Source organism: Drosophila novamexicana, unplaced genomic scaffold, assembly GCF_003285875.2.
Source record: "Drosophila novamexicana strain 15010-1031.04,08,12 unplaced genomic scaffold, DnovRS2.1 tig00001515-arrow-arrow-pilon, whole genome shotgun sequence".
Taxonomy (NCBI): Eukaryota; Metazoa; Arthropoda; class Insecta; order Diptera; family Drosophilidae; genus Drosophila; species Drosophila novamexicana.
Genome location: NW_020824865.1, coordinates 25,683 through 52,947, shown reverse-complemented (window position 1 = coordinate 52,947; position 27,265 = coordinate 25,683). Strand labels below are relative to the sequence as shown.

At 35.2% G+C, this 27,265-nt stretch overlaps 4 protein-coding genes and 1 long non-coding RNA gene across 13 annotated transcripts in view; 1 reads left to right on the top strand and 4 right to left on the bottom strand.

Moving 5' to 3' along the window:
• The window catches only part of LOC115767955 (protein pangolin, isoforms A/H/I/S), a 71,310-nt gene extending 59,989 nt beyond the window's left edge, over positions 1-11,321 (bottom strand). For 3 of the 6 annotated variants that reach the window (XM_030712344.1, XM_030712347.1, XM_030712351.1), the window contains exons 1-3: positions 11,068-11,309; positions 10,437-10,613; positions 1,030-1,414 (exon numbers count right to left, since the gene is read on the bottom strand). In XM_030712344.1, coding sequence (XP_030568204.1) covers positions 1,030-1,194 — 165 coding nt within the window. In that variant the 5' untranslated portion in view covers positions 1,195-1,414; positions 10,437-10,613; positions 11,068-11,309. Of the gene's footprint in view, positions 1-1,029; positions 1,415-10,436; positions 10,614-11,067 lie in introns of all 6 variants that reach the window. The other 3 variants (XM_030712345.1, XM_030712348.1, XM_030712346.1) reach the window with 3 other exon arrangements.
• A 1,208-nt stretch (positions 11,322-12,529) lies between these two features.
• Positions 12,530-15,942, bottom strand: LOC115767948. Its single transcript, XR_004018450.1, has 10 exons — positions 15,855-15,942; positions 15,502-15,676; positions 15,242-15,300; positions 14,745-14,809; positions 14,485-14,543; positions 13,988-14,052; positions 13,323-13,786; positions 13,064-13,122; positions 12,908-12,994; positions 12,530-12,737 (listed from the first exon to the last, which is right to left on the bottom strand). It is a non-coding gene; the product is annotated as an uncharacterized LOC115767948 (long non-coding RNA).
• Positions 15,943-16,150: 208 nt separating this feature from the next.
• On the bottom strand, positions 16,151-17,201 carry LOC115767947 (40S ribosomal protein S3a). Its single transcript, XM_030712326.1, has 2 exons — positions 16,842-17,201; positions 16,151-16,717 (listed from the first exon to the last, which is right to left on the bottom strand). The coding sequence occupies exons 1-2, from the start codon at positions 17,180-17,182 to the stop codon at positions 16,252-16,254; spliced, it is 807 nt and encodes a 268-aa protein (XP_030568186.1). The 5' UTR covers positions 17,183-17,201; the 3' UTR covers positions 16,151-16,251.
• Positions 17,202-18,120: 919 nt separating this feature from the next.
• LOC115767951 (polycomb protein PHO) lies at positions 18,121-20,855 on the top strand. Of its 3 annotated transcripts, none has more exons than XM_030712332.1 (7): positions 18,122-18,469; positions 18,662-18,778; positions 18,967-19,117; positions 19,174-19,907; positions 19,990-20,290; positions 20,355-20,474; positions 20,529-20,854. In XM_030712332.1, exons 2-7 carry the CDS (start codon positions 18,664-18,666, stop codon positions 20,677-20,679), a joined length of 1,572 nt encoding a protein of 523 aa, XP_030568192.1. In that variant the 5' UTR covers positions 18,122-18,469; positions 18,662-18,663; the 3' UTR covers positions 20,680-20,854. The 3 variants fall into 3 exon arrangements, with proteins under 3 accessions (XP_030568193.1, XP_030568192.1, XP_030568191.1); XM_030712331.1 differs by having other exon boundaries at positions 18,122-18,545; positions 18,621-18,778; XM_030712333.1 differs by having other exon boundaries at positions 18,121-18,778; positions 19,993-20,290; positions 20,529-20,855.
• A 548-nt stretch (positions 20,856-21,403) lies between these two features.
• On the bottom strand, positions 21,404-27,122 carry LOC115767950 (osmotic avoidance abnormal protein 3). Of its 2 annotated transcripts, XM_030712329.1 has the most exons (8): positions 27,062-27,122; positions 26,812-26,978; positions 25,358-25,582; positions 24,677-25,303; positions 22,401-23,227; positions 21,958-22,165; positions 21,780-21,903; positions 21,404-21,714 (listed from the first exon to the last, which is right to left on the bottom strand). In XM_030712329.1, the coding sequence occupies exons 2-8, from the start codon at positions 26,881-26,883 to the stop codon at positions 21,581-21,583; spliced, it is 2,217 nt and encodes a 738-aa protein (XP_030568189.1). In that variant the 5' UTR covers positions 26,884-26,978; positions 27,062-27,122; the 3' UTR covers positions 21,404-21,580. The 2 variants fall into 2 exon arrangements, with proteins under 2 accessions (XP_030568189.1, XP_030568190.1); XM_030712330.1 differs by lacking the exons at positions 21,404-21,714; positions 21,780-21,903 and having other exon boundaries at positions 21,997-22,165; positions 22,474-23,227.
• Between the last annotated feature and the right edge of the window lie 143 nt (positions 27,123-27,265).

Here is a 27,265-nt window from a genome sequence, read left to right as displayed (position 1 = left end):
ACTTACATTTCCACAAAACCATTAACTTTAAATTTTATAAAAGACATTAGCGCGTCGACAGAGTATTTTTTGATCGATCGTTAGAAGAACTTATTAGTAGTCTTTATTTTTATACCCTGAACCCATTAAAAATGGGTATAAGGGTATATTGTATTTGTGCAAAATCCAAATGTATGTAACAGGCAGCAGGAAGCATCTCCGACCCCATAAATATATAAACATATATTCTTGATCAGCACCAATAGCCGAGTCGATCTAGCCATGTCCGTCTGTCCGTTTGTATGAACGTAAGGATGTCAGAACCTATAAGAGCTAGAGACTTGAAATTTTAGTTGTAGGTGCTCCAAGTGCCTGCGCAAATCGAGTTTGTTTCCGATAATCGATAACTTACTACGTTTCCAAGCAATCGATAAAAATCGACTTCGATATCCTGTTTTTTAGGCAATTTTGGTAAATAATAAGAGCTAGAGTAACCAAACTTGACATATAGCTTCTAAAATAGAATATATATATGCATTTGATGTTGGAAGAGGAGAGTTCAGGGTATCCCCTAGTCGGGAGCTCCCGACTAGAGCCTCTTACTTGTTAATTTTGGTCTCTCCACCGTTTAGTCTTTAGAAAATATAAGATCGACCGACAACAAGTCTGTGGGTCGATCCTTAATGGAAGCAATTAGTAGTCTTTCCGAAATGTTTGACTATTAAAAACTTCGCGCCAACTAATTGGAAAATTTCTTGTGACGTGGATATACTCGAGTATATATACCTAGGACTCATATACTCATCGAACTAGTTTCAAAGTGTATCTTAATTATGTTGAATTAAAATGAAAAATATGTTAATTCCAATAAGTCGCGATTATAGCTTTGGTAAAGATTACAGAATCCCAAAATGGCAGAGTTAGTTTTAGACCGTGTATATTGAAGGCTCATATAGTTTGAAAAGTTAGTAAAAAGAAGTCAATTTCAAAGCAGCCACTTTTAATTGAGGATACCAAAGTTTGTGTTTTATAATGGCATTCATATCATACCTCACTCTCTGTTAAATCAATGAGGCTTGATTTTTCTTCGACTAAAAGGTTCTCGGATGATATTTTCTCATCCTCACGATCGCCTTCATCCTTAAATATTTTTACTTCGTCCGTGCTGCCTAAATCATCCCCGGATGATCCATGACGCGTATGTGTATGCGGCATGGTTTAACTCTTCAGGATGTTGGCACTACTTGGGTGTTACCTAAATTATTTAAATATCGCCTCGCGTGTTCTTAACTCCGCTCCATTTAACCTTGTGTGGGTATCCTGTTCGAAAGATATGCCGTCCATGTCGCTCCAAGCGAATCCAGCAGATTAGAATAACTCCTTAATACGCTAATGCCGAATCGCAAACATCAAGGTCCTTTTTACAATATTAAATCTGTAAGTTAAACGTGAAACAAAATGAATTTATTTTATGTTCATATAAGGAACAAAATTCGATGTTTAAAAGTCTTTAATAAACTTCGTGATGGTTTTGTTTTAAAAATTGTAGACACAAATATTGAAAACGTCTTAGATGAAAAAGTATTCCATATCAAAGTTTCACTTTTTGGAAGATGTTGTTCTTATTCATAAAGGTTTTTAATTGTTTATCTATGAGTGAAATTATAACGAAAAAACCAGGATATATTAGGCAGGCCGAAGATTTAAGCACATATCTGCAAGGCCATCTACAAGGGCTTTAAGTCTTCGGCTTGTCGAAAATGTCTACTTTCTTACGTATTATCCGAAGATAATATATGAGAATGTTCCCTTTATATGTGAAATGTACTCAACAGCGAAGGTGGAAAGTCTACATTTTTATACCCTAAACCCATTAAAAATGGGTATAAGGGTATATTGTATTTGTGCAAAATCCAAATGTATGTAACAGTCGGAAGGAAGCATCTCCGACCCCATAAAGTATATATATTCTTGATCAGCATCAATAGCCGAATCGATCTAGCCATGTCCGTCTGTCTTTCTGTCTGAACTTTTAGATAGAGGTGCTCCTAGTGGCCGCGCAGATCGAGTTTATTTTCGATTATCGATAACGTACTCCGTTTCCAAGGAATCGATAAAAATCAATATTGATATCCTGTTTTTGGGCAATTTTGGTACATAATAAGAGCTAGAGTAAACAAACTTGACATATAGCTTCTAAAATAGAATATATATATGCATTTGATGTTGGAAGAAGAGAGTTCAGGGTATACCCTATGTTCTTTCACTAAACCTTTGGTTATTTCTCATCCAAGCCTACAACTACAAAAATTCTTTGAAAATGAGTTTCAATTTGATCGGATGGTAAAAACCCTTTTCACCTATTTCCCGACCGTGAAAACTTTTATTTTAAATGTATTTCCACTGTATTAACTATCATTTTAAATTCCGTGTTTTTAAAATTGAAGCAGATAAATTAACTTTCGTTAATTCAACTTGTCTAATGAACTTTCACAAAGATCTTTCAAATTGAGTTAGAAGACGATTGTTCTTTGAAGCTAAGCTTACAGATAATGGGACTAAACATAAACATAAACATAACATCGCCTAGAAAATCCTTGAATCGCCTTTTTCAATATTTTTATAAGATCTTTGGATATGACCTTGAACCCGAAACGTCACCCACAAACCTTTGACCACATTTCCTCCAAAGGATGGATTTTGCGAAAAGTGTAAAGCACCTGTCAAATAATTCAAGCTAAAATATATATAAGTGGGTTTGAAGCCAAGCGGGTTTTATGTTTCCAATCAATTCTATTCAATCTTCAAACAAGAAATAACAAGAAATCTTCTATACGCCTCAGATCAAATACCCTTGTGTGGCATGTGGGGAAAATAGAGAAACTTTTACTAGCTGGGTTTTGTGAAAATATCGTGTATTTTATCTCGTAAGTTGTTTTTTTTTGATGCAGAAGTAGGATTTTTATATGGTCGACTTTTAAACTAACAATGCTATGGCAGCTATATGATATATGGTCCGACATTCATGGGTCTTAGCTTTTATGTAGAGTATAAAATGAATATTATATAATCTCGAAAAACGTTTGTATGAAAGTTTATTGCTAACCATCCGATAGGCCTCAAACTCAATTTCAAAGATCTTTGATCAAATTCATTTGAGGGGTGTTTCACACTTTTCCAAAAATGTATTCCTCCTTGGTGGAAACGAGGGTCAAAGATTTGGTGGGTGGCCTTTCGCCCTCAAATTCATTTCCAACGGTCGGCATAAAAAATCATTTGAGACGTTTTTCAATTTTTCGCAAATTCCTTCGGTGGAAAGTGCATTTTTAAGATTTGTTTGCTTAATTATAAGTTGTGTCCAATTTGCATCAAACTTATTATGAAAACTCTACATGAGAATATAATGAATACGTGTTTTAGCGATTTGGGAAATTCCACTCGCAAAAGTGGTAAATTGGCGGAAAACATTTGTGGAAAAGTTTTTTATTTACCGTCAACCCAGTTTCAGATTAATTTCAAAGCTTTTTGAGAACAATGATTTTATAACATGCGTGCTACGGGCACTGCCGGTTTATACCCCCTGGTTATATATAAAAGACGAGTTTGGGAAAATATCTAAAGTAAAAAGGCAGATTTAGATATAGAGGTCCGATCGGGACTACAGATCTATTCTTAATTTCAAAACGATAGCTTTTAAAAACTGAGAAATTAGTTTGCATAAAAACAGACAGACGGACATGGGTCTATCGCTTAGCTATATGTTCTATGGGGTCGGGGCTGCCATCTTTTGTGTACGGTACACTTTTTATGAAAAACATAAGTAAGAGGTTCTAGTCGGGAGGTTCCGAATAGGGGATACCCTGAACCGTCTCATTCCAACACCAAATTCAGCTCACTTGCTGCCGCCTCTACTCAACAGCCACAACACACAATAGCCACAAAACGAATCAAAATAGTAGCGCAGAAAACAATACAATCGCAATTGCAATGCTGTTGATAAATTCGAAGCAGATGCGCATGAATGTGTGTGTGTACATGTATATAGATATTCTTCGAATTTGAGCTGGTGCCGCAAACACGTATTTCTTAACCGATCCGATGAAATTTTCTACAGTATATATTATTGTAACATAGAATATTTGTGTATTCTCAAAAAGTAAATTGCATTAAAATTGGAGCTTAAATTGGGGCAATACAATTTGGGTTATTAACTTGATTTATAGCTATAAGGTAGTAGCGGGGAGGTAGTGATAGCTATAAAATGAAAGATACTTGATATATATATATTCTATTCTAGAGTAAACATATCACATTTAGTGATTCTAGCTTTTATTATTTACCCAATTTGCTCAAAAACAGGAAACGGAGTTAGTTATCGATTATCGGAAACAAACTCGATCTGCGCATGGACTAAGAGGACCTACAGCTAAAATTTCAAGTCTCTAGATCTTATTGGTTCTGATATCCTTGCATTCATACATACGGACAGACAGACAGATGGACATGGCTAGATCGACTCGGCTGTTGATGCTGATCAAGAATATATACACTTTATGGGGTCGGAGATGCTTCTTTCTGCCTGTTACACACATTTGTACAAATACATTATACCCTTGTTATCCATTTTCAATGGGTTCAGAGTATAATGAGTATACCCTCTAAAAGGGTATAAGATTGATTTCAAGAAAATGGAAAAAGTTATTGAACGTTTAGAATAAACTTTATTTTCATTCTCACTGTAAACCGAGTCGATCTAGCCATGTCCGGCTTTCTGTCCGTCCGTCCGCCCGTATGTATGACCGTATGTATGACGTTGACCTCAGATCCCATAAGAGTTATTTCAGATTATGATCGTCCTCCTAGTGCCGTAGCAGACATTTTTATTTCCTACAATCGATAACTCGCCGATTAAAATCGACACGTAGCATATATTGGTTTTAATGGCTAGAATCAACAAATTTTCCACTACCTTCCAAAATACTATAAATATATCAAGTATCTTTAATTTTATACCTACTTAAAAGGTCAAAAATCTCTTGGAAAAATATTTGGTTTGGCTCTGAGTCGCCTGATTTTAGGAGATGTTCTTAAAGTCCAGATTCGAACCGTTGGGATGTTGGTCAGGACAAAGACCTGAGTTAAAGGATCCATATCGAAGTGCTCTGTCACTTTTATAGCTGAATATATGGGACATACATAAATACTGTTGGCCAAATCCCAACATATGTATAAGTCTTTTTGGTATTTAGATTTCATAACCAAATTCTTATTAAAATTAGACACTATATATATGGTAGTACAGGTATGTACTTTATTATGCTCACCAATTAAGTTAAATAAAAGCACTGTTGTGGAATTTAAATTTGACATCTACTTCTGATTCTGCATACGTCGTATTATCCCCTAATAGCTGGAAAAATCTTCTAACTTGTAGAAAGAAAAATCTTCGACAGCTAAAGGATATATGTTCATGATCAACATTAGCATGCAAGGTAGTCTCTCATTAATAGTGTTATCGTAATGAATCTTTGCCTAGGTGCGTCCTGAACCCTCTTATTCCAATACCAAATAAATTAATAAAAAAAAGTTCCTTTGGCAGGGCACGAATTTGCAACTGACCGCATTACTTACTGTCGACTCTACTCAACAGCCACATCAGCAAAAAAAAAAAATAATAATACTTTCCCCGGTAGGGCTCGAACTCGCGACAGACCGCACCACTTGCTATGCCTCTACTCAGCAGCCACACCAACAATTAAGTACTCATGATAAAAAAAAGGAACTAAAATAACAATACAAAAAAAAGATGCAATTACCATGCTATTAGAATGCGAAGCAGACGCGCATGGGTGTGTGTACATGTATACAGAAATTCTTAAAGCTGCTGCCCCATTCAATTGCGCAGTTGCATATAACTTTGGTTTTTCTTAACCGATCTTTATGAAATTTTCTACAGTATATCTTATTGTACCATAGAATATTTGTGTATTCTGAAAAAATCAATTGCATTTAAATTGTGTTTTAAATTGGTTGGCAATAAAAGTTGGGTTATTAACTTGATTTATAGCTCTGGGGTGGTAGGGGGGATGTGGCGATAGGTATGAAATGAAAGATACTTGAAATATCTATAATATTCTAGAAGCAACATATCATGTTTGGTGGCTCTAGCTCTTATTTTTTACCCAATTTGCTAAAAAAAACAGGATGTCGATTTCGGAAACGGAGTAAGTTATCGATTATCGGAAACAAACTCGATCTGCGCGGGAACTAGGAGCATCTACATCTAAAATTTCAAGTCTCTAGCTCTTATAGGTTCTGAGATCCTTTGACTCATACATACGGACGGACGGACGGACGGACAGACAGACGGACATGGCTAGATCGACTCGGCTATTGATGCTGATCAAGAATATATATGATTTATGGGGTCGGAGATGCTTCCTTCTGCCTTTTACATACATTTGGATTTGGCACAAATACAATATACCCTTATACCCATTTTTAATGGGTTCAGGGTATAATTATCTCGAGCAAACTCGTCATTTTTATGTTTCACTACGCTTTTTTCACGTGAGACAAATCTTATCGTAAGCTGACCACGATGATATTTCTTTTAGTTGCATTTGTATCAATTTGACCAGTCTCTTCTGATCCCTACCAAGCGGAGACTGCGAAATATTGTGGGAAATCGAAATTGGTATTTACAAAATTGAAATTGTTTTCGGCTTTCTTCGACCGTTCTAGAATTATGGCTTTCGGTTTGCAACTTCACAGTTGGTTGTCTAAGGATGTCTAAGATGCCTTGAAAAACCAAAATGTTGTTCGTACCTGAACTTAATTTAGACCCATCGTTTCTACGGCAGATTCAGCATAGCGAAGATCGGAGATTAGATTAAGCTGAGGCATCCGAACGCGGTCGCCAGTTTTCTGGCTAACCCCATCAGAGAGAGAGAGAGAGAGAGAGAGAGAGAGAGAGAGAGAGAGAAAAGGAGAGAGACTAGTTCGCAAAGAAACAGACACACGGACATATCTATATCGACTCGGCTGTAGATACTGATCAAGAATATATATACTTTAAGAGGTCGGAGATGTCTCCTTCTATGCGTTACATATTTCACGACAATGTTATAATACCCTCTGCAAGGATATAAAAAATAGCGTACAAAGTTGTGAGGAAATCTTCATAGCACACACACGGATCCCATTAAATACATAAGTATATTGATTAGGACGACAAGCTCAGTCGATCCATCTATATATGTCTCGGGTTGTAAAGTAACAAACGCTTGAAGTTCAAAATATTTTTTTATAATATTCTCAAGGCACCTTTAATAGTTTAACTTGAAAAACTAACTTGAAAAAAAAAAACATTTCCCTTCTTCTAAAATGATGCGCTTTTTTTTCTAAAACTAAAAATGTATTTTTAGAAATATACATATATATTTAAGACGCTTTTGAACACATTCTTTGTGAGGGCCTGTGAACGTTTAATTTTGCTGTATATCCTCGTATATCACACGTAGAAGTTATTATTATAATATCTCACACTTCTAGGTGAAAATATATTTTATTTTCATTACATAGAAGTCGTCCATTTCAAAGAGTAGTATCCCCAATGAGGTGAGAAGGTTCTCGTCGCCATATTTAAGGCCTGAAATTTCATAATTCTACACCTAACAAGTAAGAGGTTCTAGTCGGGAGCTCCCGACTAGGGGATACCCTGAGCCCTCTTCTTCCAACATCAAATATATATATATATATATATATATATATATTATATTTTAGAAGCTATATGTCAAGTTTGGTGACTCTATCTCTTATTATTTACCAAAACAACAGGATATCGATTTTTATCGATTGCTTGGAAACGGAATAAGTTATCGATTATCGGAAACAAACTCGATCTGCGCAGGCCCTAGGAGCACCTACATCTAAAATTTCAAGTGTCTAGCTCTTATAGGTTCTGAAATCCTTGCGTTCATACATACGGACGGACGGACGGACAGACAGACGTACATGGCTAGATCGACTCGGCTATTGATGCTGATCAAGAATATATATACTTTATGGGGTCGGAGATGCTTCCTGCTGCCTGTTACATACATTTGGATTTTGCACAAATACAATATACCCTTATAACCATTTTTAATGGGTTCAGGGTATAAAAATGGATTTGCTATGTGTGTACATGCTACGGAAGCTGGTTACAGGGTATCTTCTAGCCGGCAGTCTCGACAAGAGCACATGTTATAGAGTATTCTGTTTTTGTCCTGAAACGCATACAAGGAGGCATATTCGGCCCCATAATGTATATATATGTATATTGATATAGCCATGTGTCCTTCCGTCTGTTGATCCGGCTGTATCTATTCGAACTAATCTCTTATAAGTGATTCTTTGGTTGCAGGCAGTACATATGTCGGTTCCGGTCAGATCTGACCACTATATCATATACATTCTATACTATAAAAGTAGGTATGGAAAAGTAGGTATGGAAAACACGGCATTTATTAAATTCTAGCGGGTATAGCCCGGCCTTGCCTGTGGCACGTATAATATAAATTTTCCCAAGAAGCTTTGAAAATGATTTTGACACTGATCGGATGGTAAACAAACGATTTTCATATAACCGTTTTCCGCCAATTCAACACTGTTGCGAGTGGAGTTTCCCACATCGCTGAAACACGTATTCACTATATTCCTACGTAGAGATTTGAAAATAATTTTGATGCAAATCGGACACAACTTAAAATTAACCAAAAAATCTTTGAAATGCACTTTCCACCGAAGGACTTTAGATTTTGCGAAAAATGTTAAAAACGTCTCAAATGATTTTTATGTCGATCGTGGATAATAAATTTGAGGGCGAAAGGCCATCCACCAAATCTTTGACACTCATTTCCACCAAGGAGAAATACATTTCTGGAAAAGTGTGAAACACCCCTCAAATGAATTTGAACAAAGATCTTTGAAATTGAGTTTGAGCCCGGTTGGCTAAATAGTTTTATGCAAACGTTTTCCGCGATTTTTCCATAATTGCGGGTGGAATTTTCCGAAACCCCGTTTTAATGTGCACCTTCATCATATAAGATAACTACAGTGAATAGTTAAGCTTCGTAGCTCTTACAGTTTGAGATCTTATATGGCTACTGCTTATTAATATATCTTGACCAAACCCGGAATTTGTAAAGTAAACTTTGATGCATATGGTGAAAACTAAAGTATGATACATAAGAACAAAATCTTATCAATATGACACTATTATACTATATAAAACTATAGAAAGAACCAGGCGATGAGGCGACATGAGTTTTATATAGCAAAATATTCTGTTTTCAAAGATATTTAATCAAACATAACATTTTCAAGCTTCACTATACACATATATGTATGGGTATTATGTCTTACGCGAACATATCCTTACTTCCCGCATTCTTGTAGGGATATGCGTTGTATTCACGCAACCAACTTCTCAGTATATGTATTAATGGGTCACAATAAACATATACACCGTCTAGCAGGTAGTGCGATCATCGAAAACTCGTGTTTATTTATATAGGTATGTATGTGGATAAATCGATATGTCATATTGTTTCCTACTAATTAAAAAGGTCTCAGTCCCCGACTTATCGACCGACCGACCGATCGAGATCGAGAAGAGGTCTTCCTAGAACAACAGTTTTGTTGTGCTGAGTCCCTGCCCTGCCCTACCCTACCCGCCACCACTCTCTCTTTCGAAGAGACGAAATTCACATGCAGAAAGCAGCCAATGGAATACGAACAAACATATGAAAGACATACATACGCACATATTTACACACACACATGCATGCATACTTGAGCATTTCGAAACGTTCGAGAGTATCTCTGTGTGTTTGTGACTCTGCGTAGGGCTATGTGAAGTTCGGGCGGGCATCATATATGTACATACATACATATATACAAGATATGTACCTGGTGAGGTGCGGGCCTCGCAACAGATTGTGATTGTCAGCGTGTGTGCATACGTGAGTGTGTGTGTGTACTCTCAGCAGGGAATAGGGCTAACTATTAGTTCAAGGTAACAAGCGAACCAAAAACCACGACGACGACGACGTCGACGACAAAAACAACAACAGTGGCGGCATAAAACTAATGACACAACAAGTTTCTATTTAGAGACGTGATTGTAGGATATCAACAGGTAGAAAAAAACGAGCGTAACAAAACAAAAAGAAGAGAATACAAAAAATGTTTCGTATTTTCAGCAAATAAACCTATTTATGTATATACACACATATAAACAAACATCAATCTATATGTGTGTGTGTTCAAGTATTTGTGTTTTTGCGTGAATTCGAGGAATTTACGTTATGATTTTCGTGCCGTCAACTTGAAAACCAATCTTTAAGTGTACATATTTAAATACATGTACACATACACATGTATTTATACAAATGCAATACAGTTTTACTTACAGTTTGTTAGGTTGTATATGCGTACTTTCGTAAAGAACGCAAAATATTGCATTTTTCAATTGCCCGACGGTAAAACAGAAGAACTGCACTTATTCCGTAAGTTTTTGGAATATTTCGCTTTGTTTTCGGCTTAACGATTCGACACTGGCCCGAGATTAGAATCGGCGACAATCCTCACTAAAAAATTGGCACTCATTTGATACTTTGCAAATATATACATACATGAACGTGCACTCTGATAAAGATATGTATGTATTCATATACATATATATACATTTAAATGTACATGCATACGTTAATTGTAATATTTAAAGCAATATTGGATATACATTTTTTATGCAAACTTTTATTGCATGCATTATTAATTATTTTATTTTATTTGATTCATTTGCACTTATTACATTTTTTTTATTCTTGTCAACTTTTATTCGTCACACGCACTTGCCGCTACCACATACACACACACAGAGAAACACATACACACAAATATACACAAGCGAATGCAGACGATGACGATCGCGATCGCAAAGCAACACGTTACACATACTAAGGCAGACACATATGTGAACAGATACAGATACAGTCATATGTATGCATCAGTATTTGTTGATTTACATATACATATACATACGCCAGTGATATATGTATCTTAATTTCGTTAAGCAGCATAAATTTGACCCGACGGCGCGATCTTTTCCATATAGAACTTTTTTTCTTGAACAGTATCAGTGTAATATCTATAAAGAGTTACTGATACACAATTTTTGTACCAATTATATTTAAAATGCGGTAAATTTATAATTAAAAACGCTTGAAAATATCACACAACCGCTCTCCAAACCTCGCGCAACAAAAACTGAAAAATTTACACAGCTCCGATGCTTCCGTAACACAACTGAATACTGTTGTTAACAGAAACCGCTGTAGACACATTTCAAAAGGGCACTGTTGCAATAACAGTTCTACTGTTAGTGCTCTACTGAGCATTAAGCAAAACAGCTGTAGCTTGGGAGTAAAGTATCGATAGGTTAAATTTAAAAACGAATATTTCTCGATATCTCCTTACGTTTTTACCGACACGAGTACTAATTTAAGTAGTGGGATTCCTGAAACTGATTTTGATTTGTGAACACTGATTTGGGTTAGAGTGTGCGACACACTCAATTCTGCAAGTGTAACAAATACTTTTCTAGCTTACTTGCAAAATTTTTTATGTTATAGCGGTAATTTCATTATTTGAAAACCTTGTTCTAAATCAGATTTTAACAGGAAAAAACAAACACCTCGTACTTTTTTCCGCAGAGAACAGTCACACAAGCAACCAAAACTAATTCAAATCAGCCTTAAAGATGATTTCATTAAATCTTTACTGTGATCACAAATTCCTTGCTCTCTCTGAGCTGACCGACGAAATCTAAATCAGGAATCCCACTACTTTTGCTCAGATCGGCGAGTTTATTACTCGCTACAAATATAAAAACAGCTGATGCCTGGATGTGTGTTATCGATATACTAATTTGATATACAAATTACGCTTCGATATTATTTAATGCTTCACAGCGGCCTTATCAAAATGACTTACTATTTTAGTGTTTTAATCTAACATTTTGATAGTACTGCTCATTAGCCACGACAAATAATTTCTAAATCTGTATTTTTTTTTTTTTTTGATTGGGGCAGAGGGTACATTCGTTACAGGCTAAAATATATCGCCAGCTGCAGGCGATACATACATACATATGCATAGCTCACATATGCATGTTAGATAAAAACGAGTTGTTTTTTTAATGCTACCAAAGTAGAGTGGCAAGCAATTTAATAAAATAATGCTAAAAATATTTTGTCTGCCTAAAACAGATCCTAATAAATACAACATAAGTAAAGCACGTCTCCGTTAACATTTTATTTAAAACGTTTGAAACCTATCGGATAAAATATACTAGACTAGACGCCAATAATTAAATACCGCTTTCTTTCTTCTATCTGTACTGATGGACCGCTAATCAGCCAGTTAGGAAATAAAGTTTAGTATATATTTAAAACTGCACATTTTATCGTGCGGAAATTAAGTACAGTAGAAATTTTTAAAATTATTTATTTAATTTTCCGAAATAAATCATGTGTTTCTATAAATGTATTAAATAAAAATCAGATACATAGTATAAGATTAACTAGCAAATCTTTATATTGCGTAGTTCGAGGAACACTTCCCTTCCTGGTAGATCGAACATCGCGGGTTGACCATATTTTAAATAAACTTACCTTTGGTTAGGGAAACAATCTCGGGAAGAGGTAAATATTCTAAAAAACAGAAAATACTGTTACGACTTTATTTAAATCATTTTGATTTTTTTAATTTGCGTGGTATAATCAGTTCTACTATCTTAAATCAATCCGTTTACATGGGATTTCAATATTAATAAAAGTTCATCATAAAAAGATAAATTTGTATTGACTTTTTATTAACATACCTTGCTAGATTTAGCTTTAAGCTCAAAGCATACGTCTATTTATCTACCCCAATCAAGAAAAGAAAAATGGTTCTATAAGTTTTACATCTGTAAAGATAAATATATCAATATCAGCTGTTACAAACTGCTTATATTAGGTTATTCCAAAAACCTTACTTTGAAGTAAATGCCTCGCCAAAATTAATCGTCCTCTTAATCCTTCACATTGCCATATACTGTAAAGAGATAAGGGAATGATTAAAATAAAATTACAAGAACTATTTTTAATAATAAATGTAAATAACATCAGAATTGAATAATATTGCGTTGGATTAGGAACAGTTCTCTTCATGTTAGATCGAAGCGAGCTGGGTAAGTTCGTCATCACAGTATAATCGATATTTAATTGTTCTATGTTCCATATATACCAACGAACCTTGAGATAATTGTTGAACGGCTTTGAATATCCATTCTGTATACGGTCATCAGCCTGAAGAAAATGGTAGATTTATTTAATATAACTCGTTTAGTTTAAATGTATAGTTTACTATTGGCTTTTGTATATTAATCAAAAATAATCTTAGCTATTTACATCTCTGTTTAAACAAGCAGCACATTACTAAGTTTAACAAATACATTTAACTTAAATATTTTTGAGTTCTCGTATAGATTTAAGTAAATATTGGAAAACAAACTGACTCCATACTTTGCGATTATAAATATTTTAATTTCAGTGGATTGCTTTTTCATTTATAGTTGAAATGCTGGGGAATCCGTAGATAAATCATCATATTTTCTAGCATTTAAATGTATTCATATCGAGGTAATATGTTTATCGAACCTTTGTAGCAAATGCATCGCCAAAATTAGTTGTCTCTTAATCATTCACATTAAAATTTACTGTAAAGAGATTACAAGTGTATGATTAAAATAAGATTAATTTGTTATTAAAAATTAATACTTATAAAGTTAATAAGATCAGAAGTTAATAATATTGCGTTGGATTAGGAACAGTTCTCTTCATGGTAGATCGAAGCGAGCTGGGTAAGTTTGTCATCACGATATAATCGATATTAAATTGTTTTATATATACAAACGAACCTTGAAGATAATTGATTAACGGCCTGGGATATCCATCAATTAATTTCCTGTACACGGTCATCTGCCTGAAAATTTTTAAATTCATTTAATATTGATCTTTAAAAGTTTAAATGATTGGTTTAGTTTAGATTTCGTATATTATTCATAAATTATAATTCAATCTTAGACATCTCTTCTAACAACCAAGCGGCACATAAATAAGTTTAACAAATACATTTAACTTAAGAAATAAGAATAGATGTTTTTGAGTCCTTGTATACAACAGCTAATTAAATATGTTTTAACTTCTACAATTTAAACATTAAAGAATTGTGCAGATAAGATTAACTAGCTATGAGGAAAAATATGAATTGACTCTGTTCTTTGGTTTTATCAAAATTCTAATTTCAGTGGATTGCTTTTTCATTTATAGTTTAAATGCTGGGGAATCCGTAGATAAATCATCATATTTTCTAGCATTTAAATGTATTCATATAGAGGTAATATGTTTATCGAACCTTTGTAGCAAATGCATCGCCAAAATTAGTTGTCTCTTAATCATTCACATTAAAATTTACTGTAAAGAGATTACAAGTGTATGATTAAAATAAGATTAATTTGTTATTAAAAATTAATACTTATAAAGTTAATAAGATCAGAAGTTAATAATATTGCGTTGGATTAGGAACAGTTCTCTTCATGGTAGATCGAAGCGAGCTGGGTAAGTTTGTCATCACAATATAATCGATATTAAATTGTTTTATATATACAAACGAACCTTGAAGATAATTGTTTAACGGCCTGGGATATCCATCAATTAATTTCCTGTACACGGTCATCTGCCTGAAAATTTTTAAATTCATTTAATATTGATCTTTAAAAGTTTAAATGATTGGTTTAGTTTAGATTTCGTATATTATTCATAAATTATAATTCAATCTTAGACATCTCTTCTAACAACCAAGCGGCACATAAATAAGTTTAACAAATACATTTAACTTAAGAAATAAGAATAGATGTTTTTGAGTCCTTGTATACAACAGCTAATTAAATATGTTTTAACTTCTACAATTTAAACATTAAAGAATTGTGCAGATAAGATTAACTAGCTATGAGGAAAAATATGAATTGACTCTGTTCTTTGGTTTTATCAAAATTCTAATTTCAGTGGATTGCTTTTTCATTTATAGTTTAAATGCTGGGGAATCCGTAGATAAATCATCATATTTTCTAGCATTTAAATGTATTCATATAGAGGTAATATGTTTATCGAACCTTTGTAGCAAATGCATCGCCAAAATTAGTTGTCTCTTAATCATTCACATTAAAATTTACTGTAAAGAGATTACAAGTGTATAATTAAAATAAGATTAATTTGTTATTAAAAATTAATACTTATAAAGTAAATAAGATCAGAAGTTAATAATATTGCGTTGGATTAGGAACAGTTCTCTTCATGGTAGATCGAAGCGAGCTGGGTAAGTTTGTCATCACGATATAATCGATATTAAATTGTTTTATATATACAAACGAACCTTGAAGATAATTATTTTCCGGCCTGGGATATCCATAATTCAATTTCCCGGATACGGAAGGCATCATTTTTTTTTTCATAACTGACCACTTTTTATCTTACTGTTTCTTTTAAAATTGAATTGACGATCATCTTCGGAGCTTAGAGCCAGGAAAAAAAACCATTCAAATGTTATTCTGAAACGATAGAAAACCATGAATTAATTTAAATAAAGAAGATTTTTGCTCCATTAGTATTGTTTGAATAAGTTCAGTTGCAAAGGTGTAATTTTCATCAATTACATTGTTCAAGAGTAGCAAATAATAAAAGTTCATCATTAAATTGTATAATTATTTACATATTATATCAGCTTACCATTTTTTTTTTATTTTCTGCTGCACTTCGGGAATTCCTGCAAGTAATAAAAATACATATTTATATAAACATATATTGGCATTTTATCAACAAAATAAAAAATGTTCATTTGGCACTCAGCTTGATTTTTTTTTCAACAAAGTTGTCAGAGACGAAAAATAAAACATCATTGAATATCAAACGCAATCATATCAAAATATTACTCACCGTTTGTTTTTGGTCTGAAGGATGTGCATGGTTCCTGTAAAGAGAAAGAAACATAATACCCCGAGAATACCCACCAAACCAGTATAATGTAAAATATTACTTTTTTATATTTATTTTGTTGTTTATATTGAAAGACAGAGTCTCTGAATGCAACTGTTTTCCATGTATGCGCACTTTGTCCAAATCAAGCTTAAACAGCTTCCTGTACGGGAGGCTCGTAGCCCTCGGGGCGATCAATTACGGCTCCCTCGGCGGAAACGACAGCCTCTGTGGTCTTGCCGCCTCCATCGCCATGGAGCTCCAGTAGTTTGGACACATCGAAACGCGGCTTCTTGAGTACTTTCACCTTGCGAATGTACACATCGTGCAATGGATAGATACGCTGACAACTCTTCTCAATATCCTTGGCAATAGAATCCAAAGCCAGCTTGTTAACCAACTGCTTCAGATCAGCGCCGCTGACCTCATTGGTAATGATGTCCGTCATGCGGGCGCGTATCTTACGGACCTGCGACTGCTGGGCATAGCATGTCTTCCGCTGCGATTGCTGGTCCTTGGACGTAAATCCAATGCAGAAGACGCGCAAGAGGTATCCATCGACGGTCTTAGCCTCCACGATCGCCTCGATGAGAGTTTGCCATTTCTTGACCATCGATCTGTTTGTGAGAGGCGCACACGATGTAACACACTCACATAGGCCGCACACACATATATTCACATACATGTGCATATGTATGTATAAACACATGGCTGCGTCAAAGAAAATTTTAACGCACTCACCTGTACTTGTCTGTGGTCAAATCCATGCCGTGGAAATTGCAGAGCACGTTGCGATCCTGCACATCTTCAGCAATCAGACGGAATTTGCGGAATGAGCGCTCGGGGTCAATATCTTTTTGCAAGTCGGCTAGCGATACTTCAAAGACACGACCTTTAAGGTAGTCAGAGGCAATTCTTTGGCCCTGAGTGCGGTTCACGAGGGTTTTGCCAATCTGCCTGGTTTGAAACATATTCGGTGCTTTAACATCGTACCAATCCTTGCGAGAGAATGGATCGACCACCTTCTTTTTGCCACCTTTTTTGCCGCCTTTCGAGAGACCCTTATTTTTGCCGACCGCCATCGTAAACGCTTAAACCGGAAAAGGTCGAATCACGTTGAGTAAGCTGTCAAATGAAGGAAACTGTTAGCAGTGTTGACAAATGCCTGAAAACTGCCAGCAGGGTTGCCTTACACCAAACGATTTTCGATAAATGCAAGACTAATACGGGATGCTTAAAATAAAAAACAGTAAACAGCAAAACATGTTTTTATTCATGACAAATTATAATTATATAATTTATTACTGGTGTATCGTTAACTAAACCAGTTTGTATCTGGAGGGCACATAGCTTGCTTTCGCAGACCGAAATATCTTAAGTATATTATATAAATACTTAAACAAAGATACCGAATATTAAATATTAAGAATCTCTCACAAATATTATCTGTTGTGGATAAGTGGCTTAATAATTTCACAGCGGAAAAGCCGCGGATAGATGCTATAAATTTTGACAGTTAAAAAATGTTTTAAATATTACATAATATTGATAAAAATAAATTTGAATAATGTATGCTGCAGCAAGCAAATATAATAAACAAATATCGCACAAAACAAAGTTTTTCAATCAAAGTTTTTTTCTGTAAGAAAATTTGAGGTTATAATATACTCATATGAATAACAACTAGAACACTCATTAAGAACATTATTATAAAATTTATAACTATTTGAAGATCCTAATATATACATTTTGCTTATAAATAAATATATTATTTATTTATACATATAATTGTCAATGGATATATATCGTTTATTTGTTTTGATATAAAAATTAAAATATATCGTTTATTTGTTTTGAGATAATAAATTAAATATGATATACATAAAATATCAATTATTATAATAAAAGGAAACGATGTATTTTCCATCGTCATTCATTAAGTCTGCAGTGTATAGACGATTTATTGCATTGAAGTTTGGTATTTCACTGTTTGCAGCACTTGGTCACATCGTCAGTTATTCATCGCATCCATTTTTGTTCTGCTTAGTTCCTTTTAAATTATTTTTGTAATCCAAAAAGCTTCTAATTGTTTTTCTCATAAACAATATTTTACAAAATTTTGTTTTATTTAGTGCTAGCACACAAAATATAATTTAAGCATCCGTTCCAAAAGAAAAGAACATTGCTCACACGTCTTTATTGTTATACGGATACGGCTCTAGCATCGGGCATCGGGCACGGGCTTCATGAAAACTATTTCATTGCCTATGGATGGATTCTACGCTTAACTCTTGATCTCAAAATAAATAACTTTACATATGTGTATGTGACGGCAAATCAAGTGTACAAATTTACTAGGAAATCGTACTGTAAGCGTGAAATTAATTGAAATCTAGCTCTGCGTCTGAGTTCAACCGAACTCTCGCTCGGAAAGTCTCCTAAAAAGTAACTTCATTATCCTCTTCATAACATATGTGAATAATTTGCATACATCATAAACACACACAACTTTGTATGTAGCATATTTTGGCATAACCTGCAATGTACAATAATTAAAACAGTAATGGATCCAAATAACTTTGCCTATGAACATTATGGGATATTGGTTCAAAACGATGAGGAAGAAATTCCCAAGTCCGATGAGCTTCGCACTCTAAATGTGCAAAATATAAGTAACAGTAAGTATATAAATATCTATAGTTGAATAGACAATGTCACAAATTATTTCTTTTAAAAACTCTGCTCCCGAGGGTCAACAGTGCACGCCCCAGCGTGCAGACGTTATTTTGTAATTATGTTACATAGAGACACGGCTATTAATTGCAGATAAAAATGGCTTATATAACTGCATTATGCGTTTTGTCAGTTTTAGGCTCAGAGGACATTGGTCAGAGCGCCAGGATGGTCCTTGTTTCACAGAATGACTCATATGCTCAGGTGGAAGCACATAATAGCATAAACATTGATGGTAAATCATTGCTGAAGACGGCAAAAAATATTTGCCTATCAACTAAAATGTAAGTAATAGTTCAAGAACTTGGCTTTTATTTTAAAAATTAATCAACTTTTGCAGGCAAGCTCAAAAAACAAACGGCAACAACTTGGAACTGCAAACGACGAATCAATTTATCGAGGAATCTGAAAAAGACGTTACACAAGACCTGGTGAATTGCATGCAGCAGTTGCGTCAGCACGAGAGCGCTAAAGAGCCTTCTAATGATTCGGAAGCTATGGACAGAAAAAACATTTCATTGATGACGGCAAATGGAAAGTCCAGACGATGGGAGCAAAAATTAGTTCAAATCAAAACAATGGAGGGGGAGTTTAGTGTAACTATGTGGGCTTCTGGGACATCGGACGATGAGTATTCCAGTTCTGATCAAAATGCAGAGGACGTCGACTATTTGAATGAAAATGAAAATGCCCATCAAAACGCGGTATCAAACAAGCCATTGAGCCCAGAACAGATTAAGAAAAATGACACAGTATTACATCAGCAACAGTTGTTTTTCCAGCAACAGCAAGAACAATTCCTTCAACTTCAGCCTCATATGATTGTTCCATTAACTGGGACAACTGGCTCAACGGATAAGGCCAACAGCAACTGCAACAGCAACTCTAAAAGAAATTTAAATTGCGAAACGCACACATCGACATTTGCAGTTCTGTCGCAAGGATGTCGGCTTATCAACGAAGAATCGCTTCTGACCGCGGAGAATCAATCATTAGTGCCAAATGACATTGATTGTGATATAATGAACGAGGTAGCTGCAACAGGATCGGTACCCTTTAGTGTGGTTCGTCAAGGTAGCTCTTTTAGACAATGTTTTGGTATCTAGGCTCTTGATAAAATCACTCGTGTAATACGATTATTTCGTTTTATTTATAGCAGCGCCATCAACTGACATTGTGGCAAATGGTACCGATGCATCCGATTTTTCGCAGTTTGCCAACGATAAAAAGATTGCTTGCCCTCATAAAGGATGTCATAAATACTTTCGAGACTCGTCCGCAATGCGTAAGCACTTGCATACACACGGTCCCCGTGTTCACGTCTGTGCAGAATGTGGAAAGGCATTTGTAGAAAGCTCTAAACTAAAGAGGCATCAGCTAGTACACACTGGCGAAAAGCCATTTCAATGTACTTTTGAAGGCTGCGGGAAACGATTTTCGCTAGACTTTAATTTGAGGTAAAATTCAAAACCTTTCTAAATATCGAAGCGTCTTATGTATCGTACGTTTCAATAAATACAGAACACATGTGAGAATACATACTGGAGACAGGCCGTTTGTGTGCCCGTTCGATGCATGCAATAAAAAGTTCGCTCAGTCTACAAATTTAAAATCACATATTTTAACACATGCGAAAGCGAAGTAAGTAAGCCCATTTCCAAATACTATTGTTGCAATGCTAATCTATGATTTCAGGCGAAATACAGGTAATCCGCGCCATACCACTTGCCCCAGCAACGAACCTCTAAGTCCCAGTGGGGAAAGTTCTACAAATTTAATAAAAGTAGAACTGCGTGATACAACTATGTCAGATACCCATGCCCCTTTTGTAATGTATGCCGACTAAAATGTTAGTTTATTTAAATAACTCAACCCTTGGATTAGCGTAATGTAAGAATATATTATATATTTAACAAAAAATAACAAAACATAGTATGTATATGTGTAGCTACGTACCTAAGTTATTATAAGAAACATTTATTTTATCTAAAAAGAGTGTCATTAAATGGAACGCAAATGAATGTTTTTCCATGTTCTAACGATTTTAAAACATGCTTGTAGTAAATTATTGTCCGTTAATTAGTGTAAATAATGTAAGGTAATTCAGATCAGGTTGTCGACTTTGTTTCTCATCGCCTCCACAACTCGCTCACTTTCCCCGAAAACTACTTTGACTTATTCTCAGTGCCCTCAATGGTCTTATTAATATGTCTGTGTATGTTACTGGATTTTTAAATTTTTGTCAAAATTTTGGTCGCATTTTTGAAGGGTCGAGTATTATGAAATAATGAAAGGGTTGGCTATGTCGATACAAAATTCTTGCATTTTAGTACGTTATCTTTGGTAAGGGTATCTAAGCGTTGATATTTAAGCGTGGAAACTTTTTGAGCCGGCCTGCCCGCACCTTTACAAAACTGTTCACGGATACAAGCGTTTATGTGCCTGTCCGAAGCGTGTTGGACATGAATTTTGGTTTTTGGGATTTCTAGAGTGGGAAATTTTGTTAAGTATTGTTTGGAAAACATATTAAATATTATTTTTTGTACCCAGTTTCCACCCGGGGAATGTTTAATTCTCTCCGTACTATCTTGAACTTGTATTTGAAAATCGATCTCAAACTCGAAATCAATAAATACAAAAATTAGCTCATCTTTTTTTGCCATTATTTCCAAGTAAGTTTATTGTGATTAGGTATTTTTTGTATTAAAATTGAACAAAAAACTCTATTGCATTTCAGCTTGAATTATTTAATCTGCAGTATCGTTCCAAGCCTTTTTATTTGGACAGTCTGCATAATCTTGCTTAAAATGTGAATTTTTATAAAGAAAAGGGGATTGTAGCGTATTAATCGGCAGTGGAGTATTTCTGCATAGTTTAAAATCTGAAAGAATGCATAAATACACATAAATATTTATACTCAAACCTTTTTTATTATATTATATTTACCATGGATATACGCTTGGGAACTTTTAGTTCGTTGAAGCCATTGATCATTGATCCTGCGATTTGGCCGAAAGTAATTCTTTAGTATATTTATCTTATACGTTTCCGGTGTTTCCTTAGCAATTAACTATAAAAAAAAACTAGTGTAAGGCTGATCAGTTATAATAATACAAGTACTTACCGTACTATCTTTAGATTCTGTAGAGTCTGTTTCGTCTAGAGCTCCTAAATAGGTGTCCAATTCCTTGCTTTCAAACACATTTTTTTTCTGAAATCCCACTCTAAGATCGGCAGGAGGTAATTTTAAGTTATTTTCAATGTCTTTGGGTAATTTCCAGGTTTTGAGATCATCATTCCAAAACGAATTCTCCAATATTTGTTCTGGATTCCTAAAAAAAAAAAAAACATTTTAATAATTTATCTAGTCTATCTTAATCAATATGCATATAAAACAAAAGAAGAATCATTTGCTGATGAATTGTTAAATGGAGAAATTTTCTGGGCTTCTCATCAGTAACATATATCATGTAGCTCCCATAGGGAAATTGATTGGATTTTTTTATAAAATCACTGTTGAGCCAAGGGCTTCGGCATGCCGAAGAGAGATGTTTTTTTTTTTTTTACCAATTTCTGCCGTTTTTTCGAAGAATAGGCTGAGCTTTGTGTATAAGAAGCTGATAAAATTTTAAATTTCGACCTAGATATCGAATTTCATCTAAATAATCCTCTCGATCCAACTGAAACTCGGAATTTAGATCGGCCACTTCTCGTTCAAGCATTTTGATCTTTTGACTGCACTTCTTAATCCGCTCGTTTTTAATGTTGATTTCCTGCTGAATACTAGCATAATGCCCCTGCAAGAGATCACGGTCCTCGCTCTCCACTCTACCCAGGGCACGGGCAATAGCGCTCAGATGCCGCTTGGCCTCCAATTTACGCATCCTATGACGCTCTCGCAATTGCAGATCGTCAACTCTTTCGCCGCCGATCAGAGAATGTTTAATTAAATCAATGCGTTTTCGTGCATGTAACTGAAAATCCTCCTGTTCCTGTGGAACAGCTTGTTCGGAATGTTCAGTTTTTGGATTGGCCGCCTCTGCAGTGGTCTCTTTAAGGTTCCTCATCTCAGCTATCATCTGCTGGCGCATCTGGGATTTTGCTTCCTCCAGCCATAATTCCCTTTCCCTTTCCTTATTATTGTCCTCAACAAACTTGTAGTGCACAGCACTTTCGTGTTGCTGGCTTTCATCGAGCATTCGCTTCAAGTTTAAGATTTCTTCCTGATATTGTCGTAGCTGGGCATCTTTGGGGTCTTCGTTTATTGTGGGAACATTCGATATATTCTTTGCCCGACATGCGTACCGCAGCGTAGACAGCGTCTCGTCGTAGTTGCTGTCAGCTGGCGAGATGCATGCTACCATTAGAGTTTTCGTGTTGCCTCCCAAGGAATCCTGTGGATGTGCATAATAAAATAATTAAATATGAAATTATTTTCTAAGATTTATAAGCACAAACATAAAAAACAAATTATGAAAATTATTGTATATACTAGAATGTACTCAAAATCTTTCAAACACTCTTTTAAATTTAGACAGATCCAGAATCCAAAAGTAAAGAGCCACATATATGTATACCCTTCCTTCATAAAGATTGGACCGTCAACGCCGAAGCTGTGAATACATTTCCCAAAGTGTGCAGCAAAGAAACGGCGAACCAGCCCGTGTGTAATATAAAAAGGAATCAAGTACCAATTTAGTCATTAAATATAAAGCTGGTAGCTTTTTGACAATAAGCGAATATTCAACACAGAATTATATACTGCAGAAAATTGCATCAAGCTCGGTTAAGAAACACAGAAAATATGTGCTCACATACATTCATATGCGCGACTTTTTTTTAAATAAGTATATAAATAGAATAACAGATTGTATTGCCAGCCGTACTTTTGTCAATGTGCTATTTTAGTTTAGCTTTTTTCTTCTCTGGTGTGGCTGTGTGGTTTGGGGCGATGGGAAGTAGTTCTGTCAATTTAATATTGTTGCGAGTTCGACACCGGCAGAGGGAAGTAATTACCCTTTTTATACCCTTGCAGAGGGTATTATAATTTTGTCTTGAAATATGTAACGCTTAAAAGGAGATATATCCGACCTCATAACCTCATAAATAATATATATTCTAGATCAGCATCAACAGGTGAGTCGATATACCCATGTCCGTCTGTATGTTTCTATGCGAACTAATTTCTTAGTTTTAAAACTATTCTCATGAAACTTTGCAGAAGACTCTTTTTCTGCTGCACGCAGTACATATGTCGCAACTAGCTGGAACGGACTACTATATCATATAGCTGTCATAGGAACAATCGGTCAAAAAGTAGGTTCTCGTATGAAAAACTTTTTTGTTTATTAAGATATCTTGACCAAACTCGGCATTTATTAGCTTTACTATGCTCCTCGTATATACTCACAATTCTATCAATATCGGACCATTATTTCATATAGCTGCCATACGAATCGGATCGGACGAAAAGTAGGCTCTTGCATGGGAAACTCTTGTTTTTCAAGATATCCTAACCATATTCGGCATTAACTATTTTCCCTGTACTTCTTAGATATCGGCAATCAGCTATGAGGATTATAAAAAGCTTAGGTCTGCAAGGGTATTAAATCTTCTGCGTGCCGAAAATAGCCCAGCTTTTTAATTTTTTTCTTTTTATTAATTGTTTTTATTAGTGGTACTAGCCTTCTTTCTATTAATAGGTAAACAATATTTTATAACTAAGGCTGACGAGCACTTAGCGCTGGCTCATTAGGGTTCAAAGTAATCCCTAGTCGGGAACTCCCGACTAGACTAGCACTAGTTATCTACATGTATAAGTATTTTCGTACTTAACTGCTTACCTGTAGGAGCCGCGTAAGCTTAGAATCCCTATATGGCACATGCTTTGTTTTGCTATCCACAAGTGCTGAAATGACATTTCCCAACGCTGAGAGCGATAAATTGATCTTTGTAGCCTCTTTCAATCGGTCACCAAAAGCGCCTGTTTTGGACTGCCTTTCGGAGCCTGCCAGATCAACTAGGTTTAATTTTCCTCTACGTATGTTGCCAATAGTTTGGTCCGATGACAGATTCGGCGGGGCTGCTGCCGATTCTTGAATTTGTTCCAGACTTATTGTAAATATGGTATGTGATCGTGAACTCTTTTCATTCATTAATGTGGCTCCGGTTATGCGGTTTTTGTTACCCACACTCAACCAGTTATAACAATCCATGGCATTCATAACTGCCTGAGTAGTTAGCGTAGGAACTGTGACGCCTACGCCTGGCACATCTTTAAGTGGATGGTTTTTAAAGCTATTTGGCTCGTTCGCACTCAAGAGGTCTCTGATATTTTCATTATAAATTTCTAAATAGCTGACTAAGGCCAGGTACCTAACGCTCGTCGCTATGGAGATCGTTTCAAATATGTGGTCGAAACACCTTTGTATGATTCCATTGTTTTCTGCAGCGTCCGAATATCCTTCTCCCTTTAATTGAAATAATTCTAGCTAAAATATTTGACAACTATTTCCTTCACTCACCTGCATTGTGTGTGTTTTGCCACATCCGGTCTGGCCATATGCAAAAATTGTTCCATTATAGCCCTCCAAAGTGCTTTCAACCAAGGAGTAGCACATATCATTGTAGATTGTCTCTGTTTTTGAAAGTCCATTATACACGCTGTCAAATGTAAATGATTTCCTTGGAGCACTTCGAGCCAAGGGATTAACCACAGACACAGCGTAGTCGCCAATTTCCACAATAGACTGTACGAATTAAATTAAAGACAAAGCCAATTATTCTATGATAATGCCTCAATTCTTATTAGACATAGTAAGAAATATCTATTCCTGTAGTGGGAGCGATATAAAAGACAGCGATGCCGTTCTACATACAAAACATATGTATTTCTTACTCTCTTGCTCTCTGAGCAACAGGTCGTGTCTCAGACCCGAACAAAAACGAAGACGACTTTGGACCTGCCGATTAAAATATGCATGGTCCCATTTCTTTAACTCTAGTTGTCCAGTCTCTATGTTCTATGGTTAGTGGTTTAATCCAGTAAAGTGTATATTATCTTGGTCAGCATCATAAGAGCAAGGCCGTTGGTCCTCTTATTCCCTGCACCACGAGCTTGCGTCCGTGCATCGATAGCTTTCCCCGTTTCCAAGTAATCGATCAAACCGATATTGAAAGCTAAAGTCACAAAATTTTACGTGCTGCTATTGCAGTTCACACGGGAAAAATGAAGTAAACCTATTTTAATTACTCTTGTAAAAGCGAGCTTCATCTGATTTGTAGAAGAAAGTGCAGGGGATATCCCCTACTTAGATATGGCAATTAAATGTCTTTAAATATCAAAGCCAAAGCCTAGACCTTCAAACATTTGTTTTTTACATTTTGGAAGAAAGGAAATATGAGTTATTCTGGATATGTGTATACGATACCATTTTGACTTGATATATGGTGACATTAACTGGGACAGGAACTGGGATTGATGCGTTCGTATATACGGACGGACGGACATGCAAATAAATTAATTTGTAATCAACTAATTATTCTATTGCACCAAAAACTTGGGTTCATAGATGTTAAGAACTGAAATGTTTTTGTTTTGTTTGCAGCCTAAATTATAGAAATTATAGAAAACTGGCCTTTGGAGGACTGCTTGTTTTAAAAACTGTTATATGGAACTAGATATGCCATCTGTACATGCAGACATGTGCGCATATACATATGGGCATAAATCATCTGTTTGTGTCTTGTTTACATAGAAAACTGGTCTATCGAGGACTGCTAGCTTTATAAACTATATCATGGAACCATGCGTATACATTTGCATATTTCATCTGCAGACATGTGCACATGTATATGCATGTGTGTGTGCCATGAATATGCTTAAATTATATATATGTTATTATTATTATATTATTTGTATAAATTTATATATGTGTGTATGTGCTTGTTAGAGGGTATGCAAGTAGTTTTAACATACATCCGACTTCTTGTCAATTTCCTTTCGATTCATGGGCCGACAGCGCACAATAACTTTTACGTTTTCACCCATTTTAAGTGGGCTTCGAGGAATATCACCGCCAATGTAGAGTGCACGCTCTGTACTGTGCAATCAATAGCTTGAACTTGAACCCATATTCAGGAGAGCTATTGAATATACATATATGTACAAATAACGAGAAACAATTACTACTTCTACATATATATATATATATATATATATTACATACATGTTAGCTTCATGTTTATGCGTGTGCATTCACGATTACCAAGTTCTGTTAACTTGGCTTATACTTGCGGCCTGCATTTGAGACAACAGCTAAGCTTTTTGAGAATATATTATATTTTATTATATTATATTTATCCAAATAAATGAGAATTTCACATACAGGTGAAATGTTGCATGGACTACTAACAGGAAGGTCATTTAATAA